Raw genomic sequence first — 18,859 nt, forward strand, 5'->3', positions numbered from 1 at the left:
TTGAATAAATATAATTGACAATATTATATAAAAGTATATATTTTTTATTTTACAAATTAATGATATAATAAATAATAAAAAATTAATATATTTTATTTATTTGTAAAATTCTAAACATGCAGTGAAAATTTTAGGAGTGGCAATGAGTAGAATAGGATTTGAATTCAATCCTAATTTTATTTATGAGTTGAATTTATTACTGAAATTCAATCCTATTTTAGTAGCGAGTTGATAACAACCCAATCCTATCTCTACATGCAATTAATTTGTGAGTATCCAACCTTTCTTACGAATTTTTACAAATATGCAATATTATTATATAACTTAATGAGCATGTAAATTAAAAATTTAATACAGACAACACAATCATCCCACAAATAATACAATCATTCCATAAACAATATAACCATAAAATATTCAATTTTACAAAAAGCCTTTGTTTAAATTAATAATATAAATACAAATAAAATATTGTGATATAATGTTGTATTTATATATCACTAAAATAGAATTGATTTTTATATAAACAAAATTGTTAAATTATTAATTGATGATCTTGGCTCAATATTAAAGATTTTTTGTACTAAGTGAGAGGTTTTTGGTTCAATATTCACCTATAATATATTTTTATAACATATACATGTATAAGGTGCGGATTGGTAGGATAAAATTGAGACTCAACCCACATTCAAACTTGCTCCGACCAAATTAAATACTCACAGATAAAATGTATTTTGCCACTCCTAAATAGAATGACTTACTATTAAAATTTTGTCATCATACTTAGATTGTTTTAATAATTTTATACCTATAATAAAAGTATTTCTTATTGAAAAAAAAATGAACTTTGGTTGTACCCAATAATTATTAGTAGAATATTTTAGATGCAAATACAACCATTAATTTCTATTTATTTGGATTTGCAAACAGCACCTAAGGCCCATTATTTCTAATTTTCTATAGTCACTATTTCACCTTTAGATGCATGTTATATTAACTGCGAGCTATACGAACGGTGTTTTTAAACTAACATTTTTTACCAATTTACCTCAAAAACTAGGGTTATTTTAGTCTTTTTTATACTGACTACAGAATAAATCTAAATTTAGTTACCTATTTATACAAAGAATATCATGTTTCTGTTTTTATTGGTGGAAGATGTGGTAATTTTCCCATAATATAATAAACTGAATTGGTTGATTCCAACCTGAGGAACATAATATCGGATCTCTTTCATTGCTAGAAGCATGTGAAATATTGAATCCAATTATTATTTTATGACCCCCATGTAATTGAAATTTTTAAATTTAAATTGTATGATTAATCAATAATCACACATGTGCTCCACCATTATATATGAACCTTCATGGCAACTCATCATTACTCCAATTTGAAATACAAAACTACTTATTTTGGATGGACTTGAAATTTGATACAACCATTTGAGTTAATAGTAATTAAATTAGCAAGGCAAAGGAATCTCTTTTTAAAAAAATGGAAGAAATAATTAGTTGATATGAGATAATTAACCAAAGTTAAAAATTATACGAGCATGTTCTAAAATAATTTTAATTATGGTTAAATTACACAGTTGGTCCCTATACTTTCAGTGAAATTGCAAATTGGTCCTTATACTTTAAAAGTTTATAATTGGGTCTCTAAAGAGAATTAAAATTTGTAATTTAGTCCCCATTGTTCAAAAAGTGTTTAATTTAACAGAATATTCTTAGTATATTCTCTATTTTAACAGAATATTCTTGGTATATTCTAAGAATATTCTGTTAAATCAATATTTTTTGACCGGCTTGGGACTAAATTACAAATTTTAATTTTTTTTAGGGACCTAATTACAAACTTTTAAAGTGTAGGGATCAATTTGCAATTTTACTAAAAATGTAGGACCAACTATATAATTTAACCTTTAATTATCGATAAAAAAATAAATTTAATTTTTATCACTACTGATGATTTATGATTATTTTTGTGGATATTCGATAACTATCTTAAAATGATTCGATTCAAGAAGATTCAAAACAATGAAATTGCAACTAGTATTCGAGTAAAACATTTGAACTATTATTCATTATAACTAGACAATTACATTTTGAATTCTATGACCAAATTAAGTTACATCTATATTCATGATCACAACTAGTGATTGAGAATGTTTAGAAGAGCAACCCTAGTTTTGATCAAACGCCTAAACATAAACTCAAGTCCTTCTTCAAGATCCTGGATGCATGACTCAAGTTTCTCCAATTGGTTCTGCATTTCACTCATGTTGTTATCTGATATGCATGCCAATAATGCTGCATCCACTTGGGAAAATTCACTCTCATAAGAGCAAGTTTTTGTTGTCCTTTTGGTGTGGATTATTAACTTTGAAACCAAAGACAAAGTACCATGTTTTGCATTTGATGATGAAGTTCCTGAGATAAAATGCAACAAGGACTCAAATATTGAAAGTGTAACAACTTCAACATCTTTCAACAAACCAACCAATGCCAATGTTTGTTGATCTTTGATGATGTTTTTGGCAATAGACTTCAAATTCAGCAAGGCTTTGACTATGGCCTTTTTGACAACTTTCCTTGAGTTCAAGAACTTCTTAGCCTCAGCTATGATCCCTTCTTCTCCTCCTCTTTTTCTTCGAATAACCGATTGAAGCTCGCGAATGCACTCCTTTGTGTGAAGCAGAGAATCTTTTGCTGATGTGCAAACATCAAGGAGCCTCAAAGATCCATCTAAGAGCTCATCAACACAATTTTCTTGAGGTTCATGCAAAAGGGTATCTTGTGTTAGTGGAAGTTGAACCAAGTTTTCAACACATTCATGAAGATCTTGTAAGGCTCCTAGCTTGTATCTAAGAGAAGAAGAAGAAGAAGAAGAAGAAGAAGAGGTTTCATTGGAAGATCTTAACCTCTCTAAATGCTCATTGCATTGTAGAATCAAAGGGTGTGGCCTTGAAGGTAAACTATTTGATCTAGCATGGAAATTATTGGACTTTGTCTTTGAGGCTTCCATTTAGAGAAGCTAAGAGGTAGAGATTAAGAGAAAGCTTTGATTTTAGATGTGGAATTTGAGTTTATGGTTTATGCTTTCATTGAATTGGTTTATGATCTATATATATATTGGATGGTGGAGGAGACATAAGGAATCTTATCTTAAACAAACCTCAAATGAGTGATAAGAGTTAACTAATTGAAATTGAATCTTAGACATGAACTATAAATGCTAGTGCTATGTCTCCCACATGGAATCTTCTAACTTATCACTTTATCTTGTTTAATTAATTATTAGTTACCTAATTAATACATATTTCATTTCATATTTTCTACCCCTCGTGTGCATGTGCTAGCTAGAGTGTGTGTTGATGTCTTGGATGTGATCATTATTGGACCTTGCCCAATATATATATGATATGGGTATAGGGGACACAAGGAATCTCATGTTAACAAATTTATTAATAACTAATTTATATTTTATATTTTAATGTATATTTTATATTAATAATTAATTTTAATATATACTTAAAATAATTGATATGATAATGACCTTTACATACCTTCACAAGCACAAAAAAATGGTATTAAGTTTGTATAAAATTTTCATACATTAAAAAAAAAGTTGTAAATCTAGATCTTTGAAGCATGCAATAAAAGAAATGTTAGAGCTAGCATTGTCTCCTACAAGGAAGTTTTCCAACTCATACATAATTTCATTTCTTTCATAACATACAGTCACATGTTTAATTTGTTTGGTATTAATAATTTAATATATATTCATCCCACGAATGGAATAATGGCATATCGATTGCTTTCTCACAATTGATTCGAAAAGATATTGGGAAGTAAGGGTGAGATATTATAGATCTCACTTAGTCATAAATCATAATAATGATTAATTTATAAATAAAATGATCATTAGAATCTTGAGGATTTTGACCTAGAACTAATTAATTTTTGAAGAAAAAAAAAGTATTAATTAGGTCTTTTAAGATAATAAACGGTGGACATGGATATCTTTCTGTCAATAGATAGTGCGAAATAAAATGAAGTTACCAATATATTTTATTATCTATAGTAGTGTGTGTTCCGTTGCTGTACATGAACATAAAAATAATGTAATTTTAGACAGTAAACATTCATTATCTTTTGAGTTTCTATATAAGTTTTATTAACTACTCTCTATTTATAATAAATTTTACCAAAACAGATAAATTTTGCTCCAAAAATTATTATCTACATAACAATATTTCATAAATAGACACGTCATAGTAGTTAATAGTACATATAAGCACCACCGTTAAGTTTTACATGATGAATTGATAGAAGGATATAACATGTCCATCGTTTACTATCGTAGAGGACCAAATTTGTACTTTTTTTTTCTTTAGGGACTAATTAATTAGTTCAAAGTCAAAATCTTCAATAACCTAATAATTGTCACTTTACTCTTAAAATTTTTTAGTTCTACTTCTTATGTGTCTTATTATTATAAGAGTAAAGTATCGTTTTCGTCCCCAACGTTTGGGGTAAGTCCTATTTGTGTCCCTAATGTTTAAATCGTCCTATTTGTATCCTTAACGTTTATAAAAGTAATTCAATGTTATCCTACTATCAATTATACTAACAAATCATATTATATTTTTCAATTATTCTCATTGGGATGTATTCATTCTCAATTAGGTTTCACTTGGATGTGTTCTATTTTAATATTATACCCGCCATTTGTGTTTAGATTCAATTATGTCCCTAAAAAAGTGAATTATGTAAATGTTGTAGGAATTAGTTTCAACATTTGATGAGCTATTTTTCGGAGTAGATCATCGATTCTAACTTCAAGAAGAGATTTTTTAAACTCAAACTAAAGCGCTCATAAAGTGTAATTGACAGCAAAATAACATTGAATCACTTTTACAAACATTATGAATACAAATAGGACGATTTAAACGTTAGAGACACAAATAGGATTTACCCCAAACATTGGGGACAAAAACATACTTTACTCTTATTATAACTTAGGAATCTTTTTCATTTTTTTCTCACTTTCGTGACATTTATTTTTCTTTAGGTTATTCTATAATTTTTATATTCGCTTACTCTTTACTTTTGTATAACATATTATATAGTTTCAATGTTAATATTATTTCTCTTTAATAAGTATAAATTGACTAATTGAGTAATAAAATATAATTCATCATCTTCTTTCATACTTACTCCTTCTTATGTTTTCTATATAAATCAACATTCACTTAACACCTCTTCTTTATCTTCTTTTTTTTCACATAATATCATACCTCTTATTCTTTTTTCTCCATTCTTACTAATATTTTGCACAAATATTTGAAGAATTCGATTCATCATTATCACAATTCTTTTTTTTAGTTTGTTAAACATATGTATTAGATAATAAATTTTTAAAATCCTAGACTTTTACAATTTGTTAGTTTTTATTTTTTAATTTTTAGTCTAATTGTATTCATTGATTATATCATATATATTATTTTTTTCTTTCAATAATTTATATTTTTTAATATTATTTAGTTGTAATATATATTGTCTAGAATAACAAGAAACTGATTAACTACAATCATGTATAATTGTGTCAAACTCATTCTTGTTGTTCCGTTGGTAATTGAAACAAGTTATCAGTGCAGTGATGCAAATCCTTAAAAAGATAGTTTGTTTCAAGGCTTGTGTTTTAGATGTTGGTATCTACTCTATATATATATATAGCAAATGAATCAAAGGAGAAAAGACTAATATTTGAAAATTCTGCAGTGCCCTCCCATATTGGGAGCATGATCATATATATTTGGATCTTGGTTTCAATTCATCAAGCTTCCATGTTCCAACTCATCCTTCAATATTTTTAAATTACGAATCACACGGATGGATTGTTGAAATTTCTGATCTTTGCAGGTTGCTGATAAAAAATTGTGCATGCATGGAAATAGGATCATCTTATCATCTTGTCTGCCTCCAGCAGATCAATTAGGGACAAAAGGAATCTTCTTGTTCATGTGGATGACTATATTTTTAGGTCTCTTCAATGTAACATCTCTTAAATAGTCAATGCTAATATCACTTTCTTCATCAAGTTTTGGTATTGACAGCTATGATGGTATTGAAATTAATTTTGAATCTCATATGATCTCAGAACTTGGTTTCAAGGGGTTTGCTTTAAGATTATTATATTCTACTCTTCTCTTCCTCTTCCTCTTTCATTATTCAATTTACTTTTAACTGAAATAAGAAATGAAACTTCATTGATGTGATTATCGACATATTTATGGTTTTATTATCTAGGAACACAAAGTGAAAAAGTTAGTTGAATTATTTGACTTCTTATTCCTTTAACTTATATCAGAAAGAAAAAGTGAAATTGATTGAAGAGGTTTTGAGGATGGAAAGGAACTGGGCAAAACATATAGATGTAGAAGTAACTATAGTTTGTTCCTTATAAAATATATACTCGGTTACAAAAATGATTTAGTTACATTGATGTACAAAGATCATATAGGTACTATGATTAGTGGTTGAAGATGTTGAGAAGGGAAACTCTGTTTCTAATTAATTTTCTTGAGAGGTGCTCAATTCCTATTTCTAGATTTTGAATGCACATCTCCAAATTTTCCATATTGATTTGGAAATTATCTGTGGATGAAGGCTTGTGACTGATGAGACTATGCAAATCTGCATCCACCTTTTCGAATTCATTCATGTCGGATTCTTGAGAGTCACAGGCTATTCTTTTAGGTTGCATCAGCTTGGATATCACTGACCATTTACTCCCTTTCGAACTTCGCCTTGGGCCGGAGATAAGCAACAACAAACATTCCAATGAGCTCAGGGTGACATCTTCAGCTTCCTTAAAGGTGGTAAGCATGGAGGATGTGTTGTTGTCTTTGCTTGAGGAAGAAGCTTTGCCATCATTCTTCATTGTTTTCAAATTTTCCAAGGACTTTCGCATCGTCTTTTTCATTGTTTTTCTTGAAGTCAAGTACTCTGCACATGCAGCTGTGAAGTTGGATCCGTCGCCTCTCTTTCTTCGAATGACAGACTGAATTTCCAGCATGTTTTCCTTTGATTGGACAAGGAAATCCTTAGCTGTGCTGCAGATATCCAACAACTTCAAAGATCCTTCAAGTAGTTCATCAATCTGTTTGTTGCTGCATTCTTGTGCTAAGGCTTTTTGTTCTATTGGCAATTGAATCAACTTATTGGCACAGTCATGCAAATCCTTCAAGCCATCTAGTTTGTGGCTTACTGAAGATGATGATATGGTGGCTTCAGAAGTCTTCAATCTTTGCAGGTGCTCCTCTAATTGTGAAACAAGTGGATGAGGTGCATTGGGCAAGCTGTTATGGCGAGAGTGCTGAGAGTTCTTAGTGTTTGTTCCTATGGCTGCCATTTTCTTTTATCAGGAAACAAGAAGATCAGAAGGTGAAAATTTAGAAAGTTTGATTCAAAGTTTGAGTTTTAGAGGTTGGCTTTTGCTGCATATATAGCAAACAAGTCAAGGAAGACATGAACAATATTTTATTTCTCAATTGTCACCTTATGAGTAAGCAATTATATATCATCTTGATTTGAATCTCAACTTCCAGCTCATCTCTCATTTTCTTTCCTTAGAAGTCGCACGCGTTCTGGCGAAACAGCATCTTTATTAGTTGGTAATATAATAGTCCATCATTCGAAATGTATGCATTGCATATCGAGCTCTTGTCTGGCAGATGAGAGGAGCTGTCTTTGAGCTTGATTAACATCTGTTTATGAAACTGTCTACCTACCACAAGACAGATTAAGGGCAGGATGATTCTTCATTTTCAGCATTGTTTATGCATTGTCCCCAGCTCAATACATGTTTAATTAATGCTTTTCCTCTACCATGTTGCACATTTTTAGTTGTAATTTCTATCTCATTAGCATGTGAAACCAGTTTTTGCAAATTGGTTTATAAAAATACACATTGAAAAATAGTGGTTTTGCAGAATCTTATGTCTTTCAAGTGGGATTGGTTAAAAATTTCTGGTACCCTTTTTATTTTGATTCTGTGATCTCAAAAACTAGCAATGACAGATCAGAGTTCAAATGCACAATGTTTTCTTGTCATTTTCCATCAGTCTTCAGTTGGAAAGCTCAATCCTTCTTCCTTTGGTTGCACTATTCTCTTAACATAAACTAAGACTGATTTTATAGATTAAGACAAGGTTTTATCAACTGAAATATAGTCATGGATTGTTGACTTGTTGTATGCACCTGTCTGTAATCTGTGTGGTTCTGTTTATTAAAAGTCAAAACCACTCTTTTATGCAAATCTACAGGTTTGAGTTTGATTGGTGTTATCTGGTTTTCAACTTTTTCAAGGCCTAATATTGAAACAATGGATAATTTCATTCTTGAGGCACCTTCCTCATGTAAACATGGATATTTCTATTTGATTTTTTATATGGCAACATAGAAAATCTGGTCATGGGGGAATAGTATTTTTTGTGATAGAAACAAACTTTATAAGGACTTGGTTCTTGGGGGGAAAAAAGGGAAATACTAGTACACACTTCCATATATAAGGTCAATTTTCCCATCCTTATTGGTACATGGATTTTATGTCATTTAACCTTGGAACTAAGCTGTAGTTTTCAAGTAAGGAAGATTATGATGAGGATTTCAATGTAAATTATTACTTGTCACACATTATATTTACCTTTTAACCTTAGTTTTACTGCCATAAACTTATGATAAAAAAATAAAACACAAAAAGGAGGCAGAGAATGAGTATTGAGTGTATGTGCAAAGAATTGCTTTTCATTTCATCTAAAACTACATATTAGAAACTCATTTCTTTCACATAATTACAAAAAATCACTTGTGCCTCATTTATACAACTAGTGATTCAGGATGTTGAGGAGGGAAACTCTAATCTTGATAAATCTTTTGAAAAGAGTTTCTAGTCCTTCTCCAAAGTCTTGAATGACAGACTCCAAATTCTCCAGTTGGTTCTGCAAGTTAGAGATACTGTCTGGCTTGCTTGTAAGTAACACAAAGGATTGCAATGCAGCATCTACTTTGGAGAACTCATTCTGATCCCCCTCTTGTGTGCAAGAAATCTTCTTAGCATTGTTGAGCATTAGCTTAGAAACCAAGGACCAGTTACTTGATTTCGATTGCGTTTGTCCGGATATAAAGTTGAGCAATGACTCCAATGTGGAAAGCGTGTTAACCTGCACATCTTTCAGGAGGCTAACCAAAGACACAGTTTGCTGATCCTTGTTGCTAGGACAGAATTTTCCTTTCTTTGCCGTGATCTTCAAATTCGACAAGGCTTTGAGGATTGCCTTTTTTACAACCTTCCTAGAAGCCAAGAATTTCCTTACCTCAGCTGCAACTTCCATCTCACCACCCCTTTTTCTTCTGATGATGGATTGAACCTCACGTGCACATTCCTTTGTATGTAGCAGGGCGTCCTTTGCTGCAGTGCATACATCTAAGAGCCTTAGAGATCCATCCAAGAGTTCATCAACCCATTTTTCTTGATGCTCTTGGACAAGGACTTCTTGAGTAAGTGGCAGCAAAACCAACTTTTCAACACAATCATGCAGGGTTTGCAGATCAGTTAGTTTGTGCCTTAACAAAGATGATGTAGGTGAAGATGCATCTGAAGCCTCTAGATTAGCCAAATGCTGGTTGCATTGTAGTATGATCGGATGCGGTCTGGTTGGCAAGCTTTTCGAGCGTGGTTGGTGATGAGATGTTGGGCTAAAAGGAGTTGCTGCCGCCATCTTTTCTCAGAGAGAAGAGAAAATAAGGCCTCAAAAGGTTGAATATGTACACAAGTGATGAGTTTTTGGATATACCTTCCTTCCAATGAGATTAGTTCAATATATATTGAAGGATTAGGAGACAAAAGGAATCAAATGTGAACAAAAATAAATGAGGGCTAACTGATTTTGATTCAGATCTCTAGGAGATCTCAGTATTGTTACTGCTATGTCTCTTACATAGGAACACCCCAACTCAGCATTTGTTTTTTCTTCTTTGAACACACGCTTGCATGCATAGCTATCACATTGGAGTTCTCAAAACATATTTCAATTCAAGAGTTCTATTGCCATGTCACTTTTTCAAGCATTAAATGCATGTATAGATATTATTATTATTATTATTTTGGCAGATAGATACCCTTTTAAATAATCATTAGCTGCATAAATAGGATCAATAAAACAGTTTTTGGTTTATAAATGAACTATAATACAGAGTGAATTCGTTGTACATAAATAGGAAAATTATGAACAATATTAAGGTCTTGATCATTACTACTAATTGGCTTGCTCCACACAACATGGAGACAAAAATCACGTTGTTCATTGAATTTTTGAGCACATCAAATGAGAGAAACATGTGCAAGCTAATTGCACGTGTAATCTTGACAGCAGGGCTATGGATTCAAAATTTGATATTGACTTTGAATCCCATGTGAGGCATAATAATTGATATGTAGAAGATGAGAAATTATACTTTTATTGAAAGATATGGACAAAAACATAGGGTCTTCGAATATTGTCCTTGTTCATCTTTGGCTGGCAACTTGGCTGATGAGGCTGTTTAAATGTTATATGAAAAACTCTTACCTTTACATTATCTTCTAAGGTCAACATGGTTCAGTACATGACAGGTGTGAGAATGAGATGATGAAATTTCAGAATAAAGAAACTCTCTAGATGGTTAGTTATTTCAACAAAAATATGAGAATGTTGTTTTAAACCATTTCTATAGCTCTATTCTTCAATTTTACCCTTTCTTATTTGTATTAAATCAAGCAAACACAATTTTGATATAGACAATTATTTCCAAAAGAGTTAATTATGTTTATATATTTAAGTGTGAGGCTCAGTGTTGAGTCACACCTCGTTACCATTAGGTCGGATGCGGACTCATTCCAAGTGGAATCCGCACATGACACAATGGTGACGAGATGTGAGTCAACACAATATTTCCATGCTTATAATATGTTTGAATTGGGTGTAGGAAGAAAAGGAACAAAGACAAAATAGCTAAAGTTTGGATGGTATTAGATGTAGTAACAAAACTTGGGTTGATTCATATTGATGTACAATTGTGGGACATAATTTGAATTTTGGATATCTATTTGTCTACATTTGATATTTACATTTTTCTTTTTCTCTCTATCTAGTGGCTGAAGATGTTAAGAAGGGAAACTCTTGTTCTAATGAGTTTCCTTGAGAGGCATTCAACTTGTACTTCCAGATCCTTAATGCAGATCTCCATATTCTCTGTGTTGCTGAGAAAGTTCTCAGTAGATAAAGGCTTCTGATGCAAAGCTGCATCCACCTTTACAAATTCATTTGTGTCACATTCTTCAGAATCACAAGTCACTCTTGTAGGCTGCATAAACTTGGATAGAATAGACCATCTGCTATGTCTCTTTGAGGCAGAGATAAACCGCAACAAAGATTCTAGCAAATTCAAAGTGACTGTTTCTGCTTCTTTCAGGATGCTAAGCATTGAAAAAGTTTCATTGTCCATGTTAGAGAAAGAAACAAATGTCTCAGTTTTCATTGCTTTCAAATTGGTTAAGGCCTTATGAATAGCCTTCTTCATGTTCTTCCTAGATGCCAAGTATTTTCCACCCTTGACTGCAAATCCGGTATCAGCGCCTTTCCTTCTCATAACTGATTGGATCTCATGCAAGTTTTCTTTTGTTTGCATGAGGCAATCTTGGGCCATGTTGCAAATATCAAGAAGCCTCAGTGACCCTTCTAACAAGTTGCCACTCCATTCTTGCACCAAAGCCTTTTGTGTGGTTGGCAATTGAAGCAACTTATCAGCATAATCATGCAAATCCTGCAAGCCGATCAGTTTTTGGCTTATAGAAGATGATGACAAAGAGGTAGTGGAGGCTTCAGAATCCTTCAACCTCTGCAAATGCTCTTGGAATTGTGATATAAGTGGGTGAGGTGCAGAGGGCAAACTGTTGCACCTAGTGTGAATAGAGATCTTTGAGCTTGTTTCCATTTTTTCTTGTGTTACAAGACAAAAGAGAACTCTAGAAGTAGGAGATGATGTTACACAATTTTTTCAGATAATCTCTGAGGTCTTTGTGGTTTGCATCTGCTACATATATAGCAAATGAATTGAGGGAGACAAAGGGAACAAGTGGAACTTTTTTTATTCCTTAGATGTTCCAAAATGAATTAGCAATTATATCACCTTGATTTGAATTTCAGATCTAAAATGGTATTGTTTATTAAGTGCTTCCTACTCACCAGGCTTCCCAACCTTTTTTTTATAAACTTCGAAATCACATGGTTCTTGGAAAATGGTATCTTGTGTAGGTGCTGCTATATATACTTAAAGAGTAAATAAAATAAGAAAAGAATTTCAAACCTTGTTCATGCATGAGCATTGTTATGGAAACGTTTTCTGCAGGTGGTGGAGCTGGTTCTTTTAATTAACAGAGATATGTCTCAAATTTGTCTTCTCAACTAAGTGCAAGAAGAATCCAATTTCAGATAAGAAACATGTATGGTTTTAAATATTGATATCATGCATTTTAACATCATAAAAAATGTGCTGAAAAGGAAATAGCATGGAAGGAAAATATGCAATTCTATGAGATGAGCATGCAACATACATATTAAAAAAAACTTCCTAAGTGGAGGAGATTAATTATTATTTATTACATAGGGCCTATCATTTTTTTTTGGTCAAGCAACACTCACTTTTGGTCAAAATGCTTCTGTCTACATATTTGTAGAGCATTCAAGGATGGCAAACAATGGATGTAAGAAACAGAAAAATAAAGAGAAAACAGGTGCTGTAAAATCCATTATGGTCACTATAAGAAATTTGAAACTGGAAAGTTGAGATGTGGGAACATAGTAAAGGAAGAAAAGGGAGACACATAACTTGGTGACTATGACTTGATGCTCATATAGTATATATTATTATTACAGAATATGATTTAATCTCATTTTTGTACAACTGTGAGACAAGGATATGGAAAATTGTCATTGGTTGTTCACAGTTATATGGTTTTCCTATGACTAGTGATTGAAGATGATGAGAAGAGAAACTGTAATTCTAATTAGTTTTCATGAGAGGAACTCTACTGCTTCTTCAAGATCCTGAATGCATATCTCCCAATTTTGCATATCACTTTGAAAATTTTTTATAGACGAAGGTTTGTGATTTAAGAGAGATTGCAAAACTGCATCCACACCTTTCAAGTCACATTACACTCTGTTAGGCTGCATCAACTTGGAGATCATCAAGCACCTTCTTGACTTTGGTTGCGCCTTTTGGCCGGTAATAAGCAAGAACAAAGATTCTAGTGAGCTCACTGTGACTTCTTCCTGTTTCTTTTAATATTCTAAGCATTCAGTCTCTCACTGCTTCTATTTGAAGAAGTAACAATGCTCTCATTGTTGATTCCCTTCAAACTTCCTTGTGCCTTTCGAATTGCCTTCTTATCCTTGATGACAAGTATTTTCCACCTTCAACAGTGAATCCAACTTTAGCACATTTCTTTTGCAGCAGGCACTCTAATAAATCTGTGTACCTTCATATTCTCATGCTAAGAATTGTTGATGATTGGTAACTAAAGTAACTTATCGGTGCATTCGTGTAAATCCTGCTATCCATTGAGCTTTTGTCTGATTGAAGATGATGAGTTGATGACAAGTAAGGGGTGGCTTGACAAAGAAGGCAAGCTGTTGGACCGAAGATGCTGCGAGCTCTTAGTATTTGTTATCATGGCTGCAATCTCTTCTCTTGCAAGTTCTGAACTCTCAAGTTGTAGAGGCTGACAATTTGGCATGCTCATACTTCATGTATATCAGAAGAATCAAGGGAGACAAGAAGAATATTTTCTCTTTGGAAATGTCACAAAGTTGGCATGCAAAGTCTGTCATGATTTTTGGATCTTGGTGCTGCCATGGCATTGTCGATACCATGCTTCCCACTAACCAAACTTACCAACTCATGCATCAAAAACATTGACTTTGGATTTGGAATCACATTGTAGCATCTTCCAAAGATGTGATACATTTACAATGTTCCCCCCATCTTTGACAATTTGCATATATAAAAGAACAAATTGCACACTTCAAGAGAGGATTCCATTGATTTGCCATAACAATTGGATCATCTGTCTGGAGGATGAGGAGCTATTCTTGTATAATTCTAGTCAGTGTCGGAATCTGCATGCCGACACAAGCTGAGAGTAAGGGAATCTTTTTTTCCATCTTCTGATGTCTGTGGCTGGTGAAGTGCATGGTGGATCACCTTATTCAACTAATGAAGTGCTTAAATATGCATACAAGATAAGAACCCACCTAAGTACTATATTTTATGAGTGTCAATGAGTCATGCACATAGTAATAAACTAATAAATAGTTAATTTTGTACTAGTGTAGCATAGTTTAATTGAGGAAAATGATGACATGATAAAAAATTAAAAAGTCTCTTATCAAAACTAAATTACTATTAACTCAGTTAATAGATTTGAAAAAAAAAAAATCAACTTAACCAGTAAACTATATCAGTAACTTGTTGTTTGTAGTGTTATCTGATATTCATGAGAACAATTAAAATATGTTTTCTTGCATCATCTTTGATTCATGTAGACATTATTCAATTCATGTAAACATCATTTATCAATCAAAGGGCAGCATATGAAAGTTGCAAGTTGCAGAAAAGAAAAAGGAAAAATGGCAATCATTTTCCTTGACCAGTTCTATCTTGCAAGTAGATTAAGCTAGTTGTATTTAGAATTATAGTTTATAAGAAACTTTGGAAACAACAAATTACTTATCTAACTGAGGATGCAAATTGTGAAGCATGCAAACTAACTTTACATCACCAGTTCTATAAAATGAATTAGGACTATATTCCTTACAAAGTTTGCATAAGAGAATAGTTTGAGAGTGATAACCAACCTTGAAAGAGCAGATAAAAGCTTTTATTATTTCCCTTTCTTATATAATTACATATACAACACTGTGGAACTGTGAGATTCATATCAAAACAAGATTAAGTATAAAATGTACAACAAAAAAATTTAAATGAATAGAAAGCAAAAACAAAACCACTCCCCATAATCTCACTTTTCAGAAATAACTTGATTGAACTTGCAGGAGCTCCAACTCTGCCAAAACTTTTGCAACAGTTGACTTCAATCGAGAATCACACGTCTGCGCCAAATCAATAAGAAAAACCTGAGCTGATTCTCCATATTTTACTCTGTGCTCTTCAATCCTGAATATTCTGTCCAACATCCATAGTGCTTTTTCTTGAACCTTCACATCACCTGCTTCTAAAATTTTGATAATAGCTTGCACACCTGAATTCTTGGCTATGCAATTGATGCCGCCTTCACAGATTTCGTCTTGCAAAAGAGTTGAAAGGGCAATCAGAGCAGCCTCAACTGCTTCCCACTCCTTATCTTCAAGTATTTTGATAAGTGCCGAAACAGCACCAGCCTTGACCAGACAAAATGTGGAGTTCACATAGCAATAACCATCATGCACTTCACAATATGCTTCTACTGATGGATTTACACAAAACCACTTTGACTTCCTACTCCTCCTGAGGGACAGAGAATTTTGTGATAGCTGAGCCAAAGCAGTCGCAGCTCTGAATTTTGCAATTGATGAACCACTTGAGAGAAGTTTCACAAGCAAAGGAATCACCCCTTGTTCAGCTGAATAGAGCTGCAGTTTCTTGTCAGAAGGATTTGTGAACCTAACTATAACACAAGCAACAATTTCAGCTAAGGTTCTTGTCACAGGCGAGTTACTTCCAGTGCTCGAAGCCATATTGGATATTAAAATAGACAACAAATTTGCTTTCTTCAGAATATCAGTCACCTTTTTATCACTAACTGGAAGATTACTCAGTATGCCAAGAGCTGCAGCCTTTTCACTATCTGATGATGATGATGAGACAATATTAACAATGTGAATAAGATGAGCTTCATCAAGATGTTCACTCAACTCATCTGTAAGATCTTTGGAAAGAGTATAGAGCAAATTAAGGGCCTTGCTTCTTGTTGTAGTGTTAGTTTCCTTCAGAAAAGGCAAAATTAGCTGAAGTGCTCCTTTTTCTTTCATTTTTCTTCTCACTTTAGATGCGCGAGGATGCGCAGCGATGCTACTTAGAGCTTCCAAGAGATGGCCTTGAATTATTGGGCTGGAAAGGTTCAAGAGTGAGAGCATCTGCTGAGCAACATCCTGATTAACAATAATAGATTCTGACTGAGCAATTCTTGCAAGAATAGCAGATGCTGGCTCCCTAAGAGTCATTAGCACAGATGTTACTGAAAAAAGAAGCTGCAGCAATGATCCTGCAATCCCAGACCTGATTAGAAGTTGCACATTTTCTGTCACACTGGAAAGATTTTGAAGGGCATTTAGAGCAGACAACTTGGACTCAAGTTTGCCAGTGTGAAACATGTTGACAAGGGGCTCGATTGCCCCATCTTTGCCGAGGGAAAGTTTGCTGTGATCAGTTAGCACCAACCTAGAAAGTGCTGTTGCCATAAGGATCTTGTTCATGTCAGAGCCTGCAATAACATGATTTTTTAAATAATTATATATATAACAAAGAGTTGTGTACTGATTAAAAGAGATGTATTAATTTAAGTTATGGGAAGTTCTAAATCACCTTTCTTCAAATAGTGCACTAGAGGCTTAAAGTAACCAGCCTCAGCCATGTGAAGTGCATTTTGAGTATTACTGGACAATATATCCAACAACTTGGCTGCACCTTGCGAAGCGATGGGGTCGCTTCCATTAAGGATAGAGACTAACATTACAATGCACCCCTGAATTCTTCCAATTTGCCGTCGAACTGCAGGAAGATCAGAGAGTTCTAGCAGCAGTCCCACTGCTTCCCTCCTCTCTTCTGCATCTCTTGTTAGAGACTTCACCACTGCTGATAAAAACTCGGTTTCTGCCATCTTCTCCTGCACAGTACTATTACATAAGATAACTAAGTAATTAACAACAACAAATACAGTCAATTTCACAAGAAATGTTGCCTTATTTTCAGAATTCTACCTTTGTCTCATCATTTCCTGAAGCCATATTTCGTAACAATTGAATGATGTTAAGTCTATTGTCTGCCTTACACGAACGCAGTCTATTTAACAGAACAGCAACAACAGCTTCCTCATTAACCAAACAACTTTCCAGCTTCTCATCCCTGATGAACTCCTTTAGTCTCCAAAGAGCAACTGCAAATTCTTCATCGTTACCATTCTTAAGTTGCAATACAACATCTTCTATAGTAACATTGACTATTTCCTCTTCTATTTCCCCTCCACCATACACATCATTTGCAAACTCTAATGATACTGGACTTGAAGATAGGCTCATGTTCCCACCAAATCTTGCATTCATAAACTGTTTTTGCAATGTACCAACCTTTTCTCTAAAATCTGTGGACAATTCAAGGAGCAATAGGCCTAGTGATCGACCAATATCATGTGTTGTGTCCTCAATATGTTTGCTAGGGTCTTTCAAGCTAGAACTTTTTTTCAAAGCTTTAGCACGGCTAAGCGAAGTTTCGATCGATTCCAAAGATTTTCTGATGGATGGCTTGTTTTCTATAACTGTGATTTTGTCACTCAAATCACTGAAAATTGGTGCCAATTTCTCAACCAACATGGCAAACTCGGTAAAAGCATCTATCTCAACTTCAGGATTCATAGCAAATGAAGCAACCTCATCAACCAGAGCTACTATCTCTGACATGAATTCAGAAAAGCTTCTCTTTTCCATAATCATATTCATGAAAAACTGGATTTTTTGGAGGAAAAAAGAAAAGAAAAGAATAATCAGTTACACAATTAGTAAACTGTAACTGGGAAACACATGATAAAGGAATTAACTTTATAAGAAACTAATGGGAAATTGAGAGCAAAACAAAAGGGAAAATCAATCACACAGAAATTCAAGAAATTCAGAGGGGAATTGAATTGAACCTGTTGAGAAAATGCAAGGGATGACTAAGAAAACTGAGTAAACACCTAGAAGTTGAGCTTAGACTTCCACATGTTAAAAGCTGAGAACTTTTTGAGAAATCCAAACCAACAAGCAAAGAATAAGACCACCCCACTTCTTAATTCTTCTTATTCTCACTATTGAAGTTGATACAGAAGGTAAAACAAGGGGTTGAAATTTGAGGTATGAATTATAATAAGAACAAGTCCTTGTTTGATAGGAACTACCCATTAAATGTAAGATTGTATTATATGGTTGTCTTGTTATAATCTTCATGGACCTCACGCTGATGAAATCAAAGAAAAAAAAGACCAAGTCAAAATCTTGTAAAGAAGTCTACTCTAAACTTTTATTTTGTCCTTTTTTATTTTTTATATTTTTGAGGTAAGCTTTGTTATTTACTCCAGTTTGCTTGGAAGCATTTATATTTTGTTTTCAGTTTACAGTTCCATAGTTCCATGTTTCAAACAGGTCATTTATAAAATGATTTGCTGTATTTTCATTCCTTAGTCAAACTTCAACTCACCTGAGACGGCTATTTCCCCATGAAACTCATGTTTGAATTTGTTAAAGTTAATGTAAAAATAAAAATTAAGAAAGGCACCTTTTTCCTTTTGGGGAATGATAATCTAGAAGAACTTTAGTTATTTGTACTATTCTGAACATATAATCATATAATACAAGTCTAAAGTGTTTCATTTCCTTTAGTAGGAAGAATATTAATTTCTTATTCTTTGACTAATGTGACTCCAGAGAATGCAACTGCATCACAGTATAAACACCGATAAATGTATCTGATAAAATAACTTTTAAAATTTATAAAAACCATAA

The 18,859-nt window shown here is 33.1% G+C and overlaps 5 protein-coding genes across 5 annotated transcripts; all 5 read right to left on the bottom strand.

Moving 5' to 3' along the window:
• On the bottom strand, positions 2,151–3,133 carry LOC107634082. Its single transcript, XM_016337662.2, has one exon. It carries the CDS (start codon positions 3,022–3,024, stop codon positions 2,152–2,154), a length of 873 nt encoding a protein of 290 aa, XP_016193148.1. The 5' UTR covers positions 3,025–3,133; the 3' UTR covers position 2,151.
• On the bottom strand, positions 6,440–7,909 carry LOC107634081. The gene has a single exon (XM_016337661.2). The coding sequence runs from the start codon at positions 7,414–7,416 to the stop codon at positions 6,535–6,537; it is 882 nt and encodes a 293-aa protein (XP_016193147.1). The 5' UTR covers positions 7,417–7,909; the 3' UTR covers positions 6,440–6,534.
• On the bottom strand, positions 8,784–10,569 carry LOC107634080. Its single transcript, XM_016337660.2, has one exon. The coding sequence runs from the start codon at positions 9,782–9,784 to the stop codon at positions 8,891–8,893; it is 894 nt and encodes a 297-aa protein (XP_016193146.1). The 5' UTR covers positions 9,785–10,569; the 3' UTR covers positions 8,784–8,890.
• On the bottom strand, positions 11,079–14,367 carry LOC107634079. The gene is made up of 2 exons (XM_021117968.1): positions 13,634–14,367; positions 11,079–13,519 (listed from the first exon to the last, which is right to left on the bottom strand). Exon 2 carries the CDS (start codon positions 12,036–12,038, stop codon positions 11,193–11,195), a length of 846 nt encoding a protein of 281 aa, XP_020973627.1. The 5' UTR covers positions 12,039–13,519; positions 13,634–14,367; the 3' UTR covers positions 11,079–11,192.
• LOC107628871 (U-box domain-containing protein 44) lies at positions 14,960–18,278 on the bottom strand. Its single transcript, XM_016331493.2, has 4 exons — positions 18,010–18,278; positions 17,084–17,824; positions 16,689–16,989; positions 14,960–16,587 (listed from the first exon to the last, which is right to left on the bottom strand). The coding sequence occupies exons 2-4, from the start codon at positions 17,816–17,818 to the stop codon at positions 15,134–15,136; spliced, it is 2,490 nt and encodes an 829-aa protein (XP_016186979.1). The 5' UTR covers positions 17,819–17,824; positions 18,010–18,278; the 3' UTR covers positions 14,960–15,133.

The sequence above is a fragment of the Arachis ipaensis genome, chromosome B03 (assembly GCF_000816755.2).
Source record: "Arachis ipaensis cultivar K30076 chromosome B03, Araip1.1, whole genome shotgun sequence".
Lineage (NCBI taxonomy): Eukaryota > Viridiplantae > Streptophyta > Magnoliopsida > Fabales > Fabaceae > Arachis > Arachis ipaensis.

What these genes read in the sequence shown, in the direction of transcription:
- LOC107634082 (XM_016337662.2), bottom strand. Translation starts at nt 3,024, where the DNA reads ATGGAAGCCTCAAAGACAAAGTCCAATAATTTCCATGCTAGATCAAAT.
- LOC107634081 (XM_016337661.2), bottom strand. Translation starts at nt 7,416, where the DNA reads ATGGCAGCCATAGGAACAAACACTAAGAACTCTCAGCACTCTCGCCAT.
- LOC107634080 (XM_016337660.2), bottom strand. Translation starts at nt 9,784, where the DNA reads ATGGCGGCAGCAACTCCTTTTAGCCCAACATCTCATCACCAACCACGC.
- LOC107634079 (XM_021117968.1), bottom strand. Translation starts at nt 12,038, where the DNA reads ATGGAAACAAGCTCAAAGATCTCTATTCACACTAGGTGCAACAGTTTG.
- LOC107628871 (XM_016331493.2), bottom strand. Translation starts at nt 17,818, where the DNA reads ATGAATATGATTATGGAAAAGAGAAGCTTTTCTGAATTCATGTCAGAG. An exon ending in CAGGAAATGATGAGACAAAG is followed by an intron (nt 16,990 to 17,083) that starts GTAGAATTCTGA and finishes AGTACTGTGCAG; the next exon opens with GAGAAGATGGCAGAAACCGA. An exon ending in AGTGCACTATTTGAAGAAAG is followed by an intron (nt 16,588 to 16,688) that starts GTGATTTAGAAC and finishes ATGTTATTGCAG; the next exon opens with GCTCTGACATGAACAAGATC.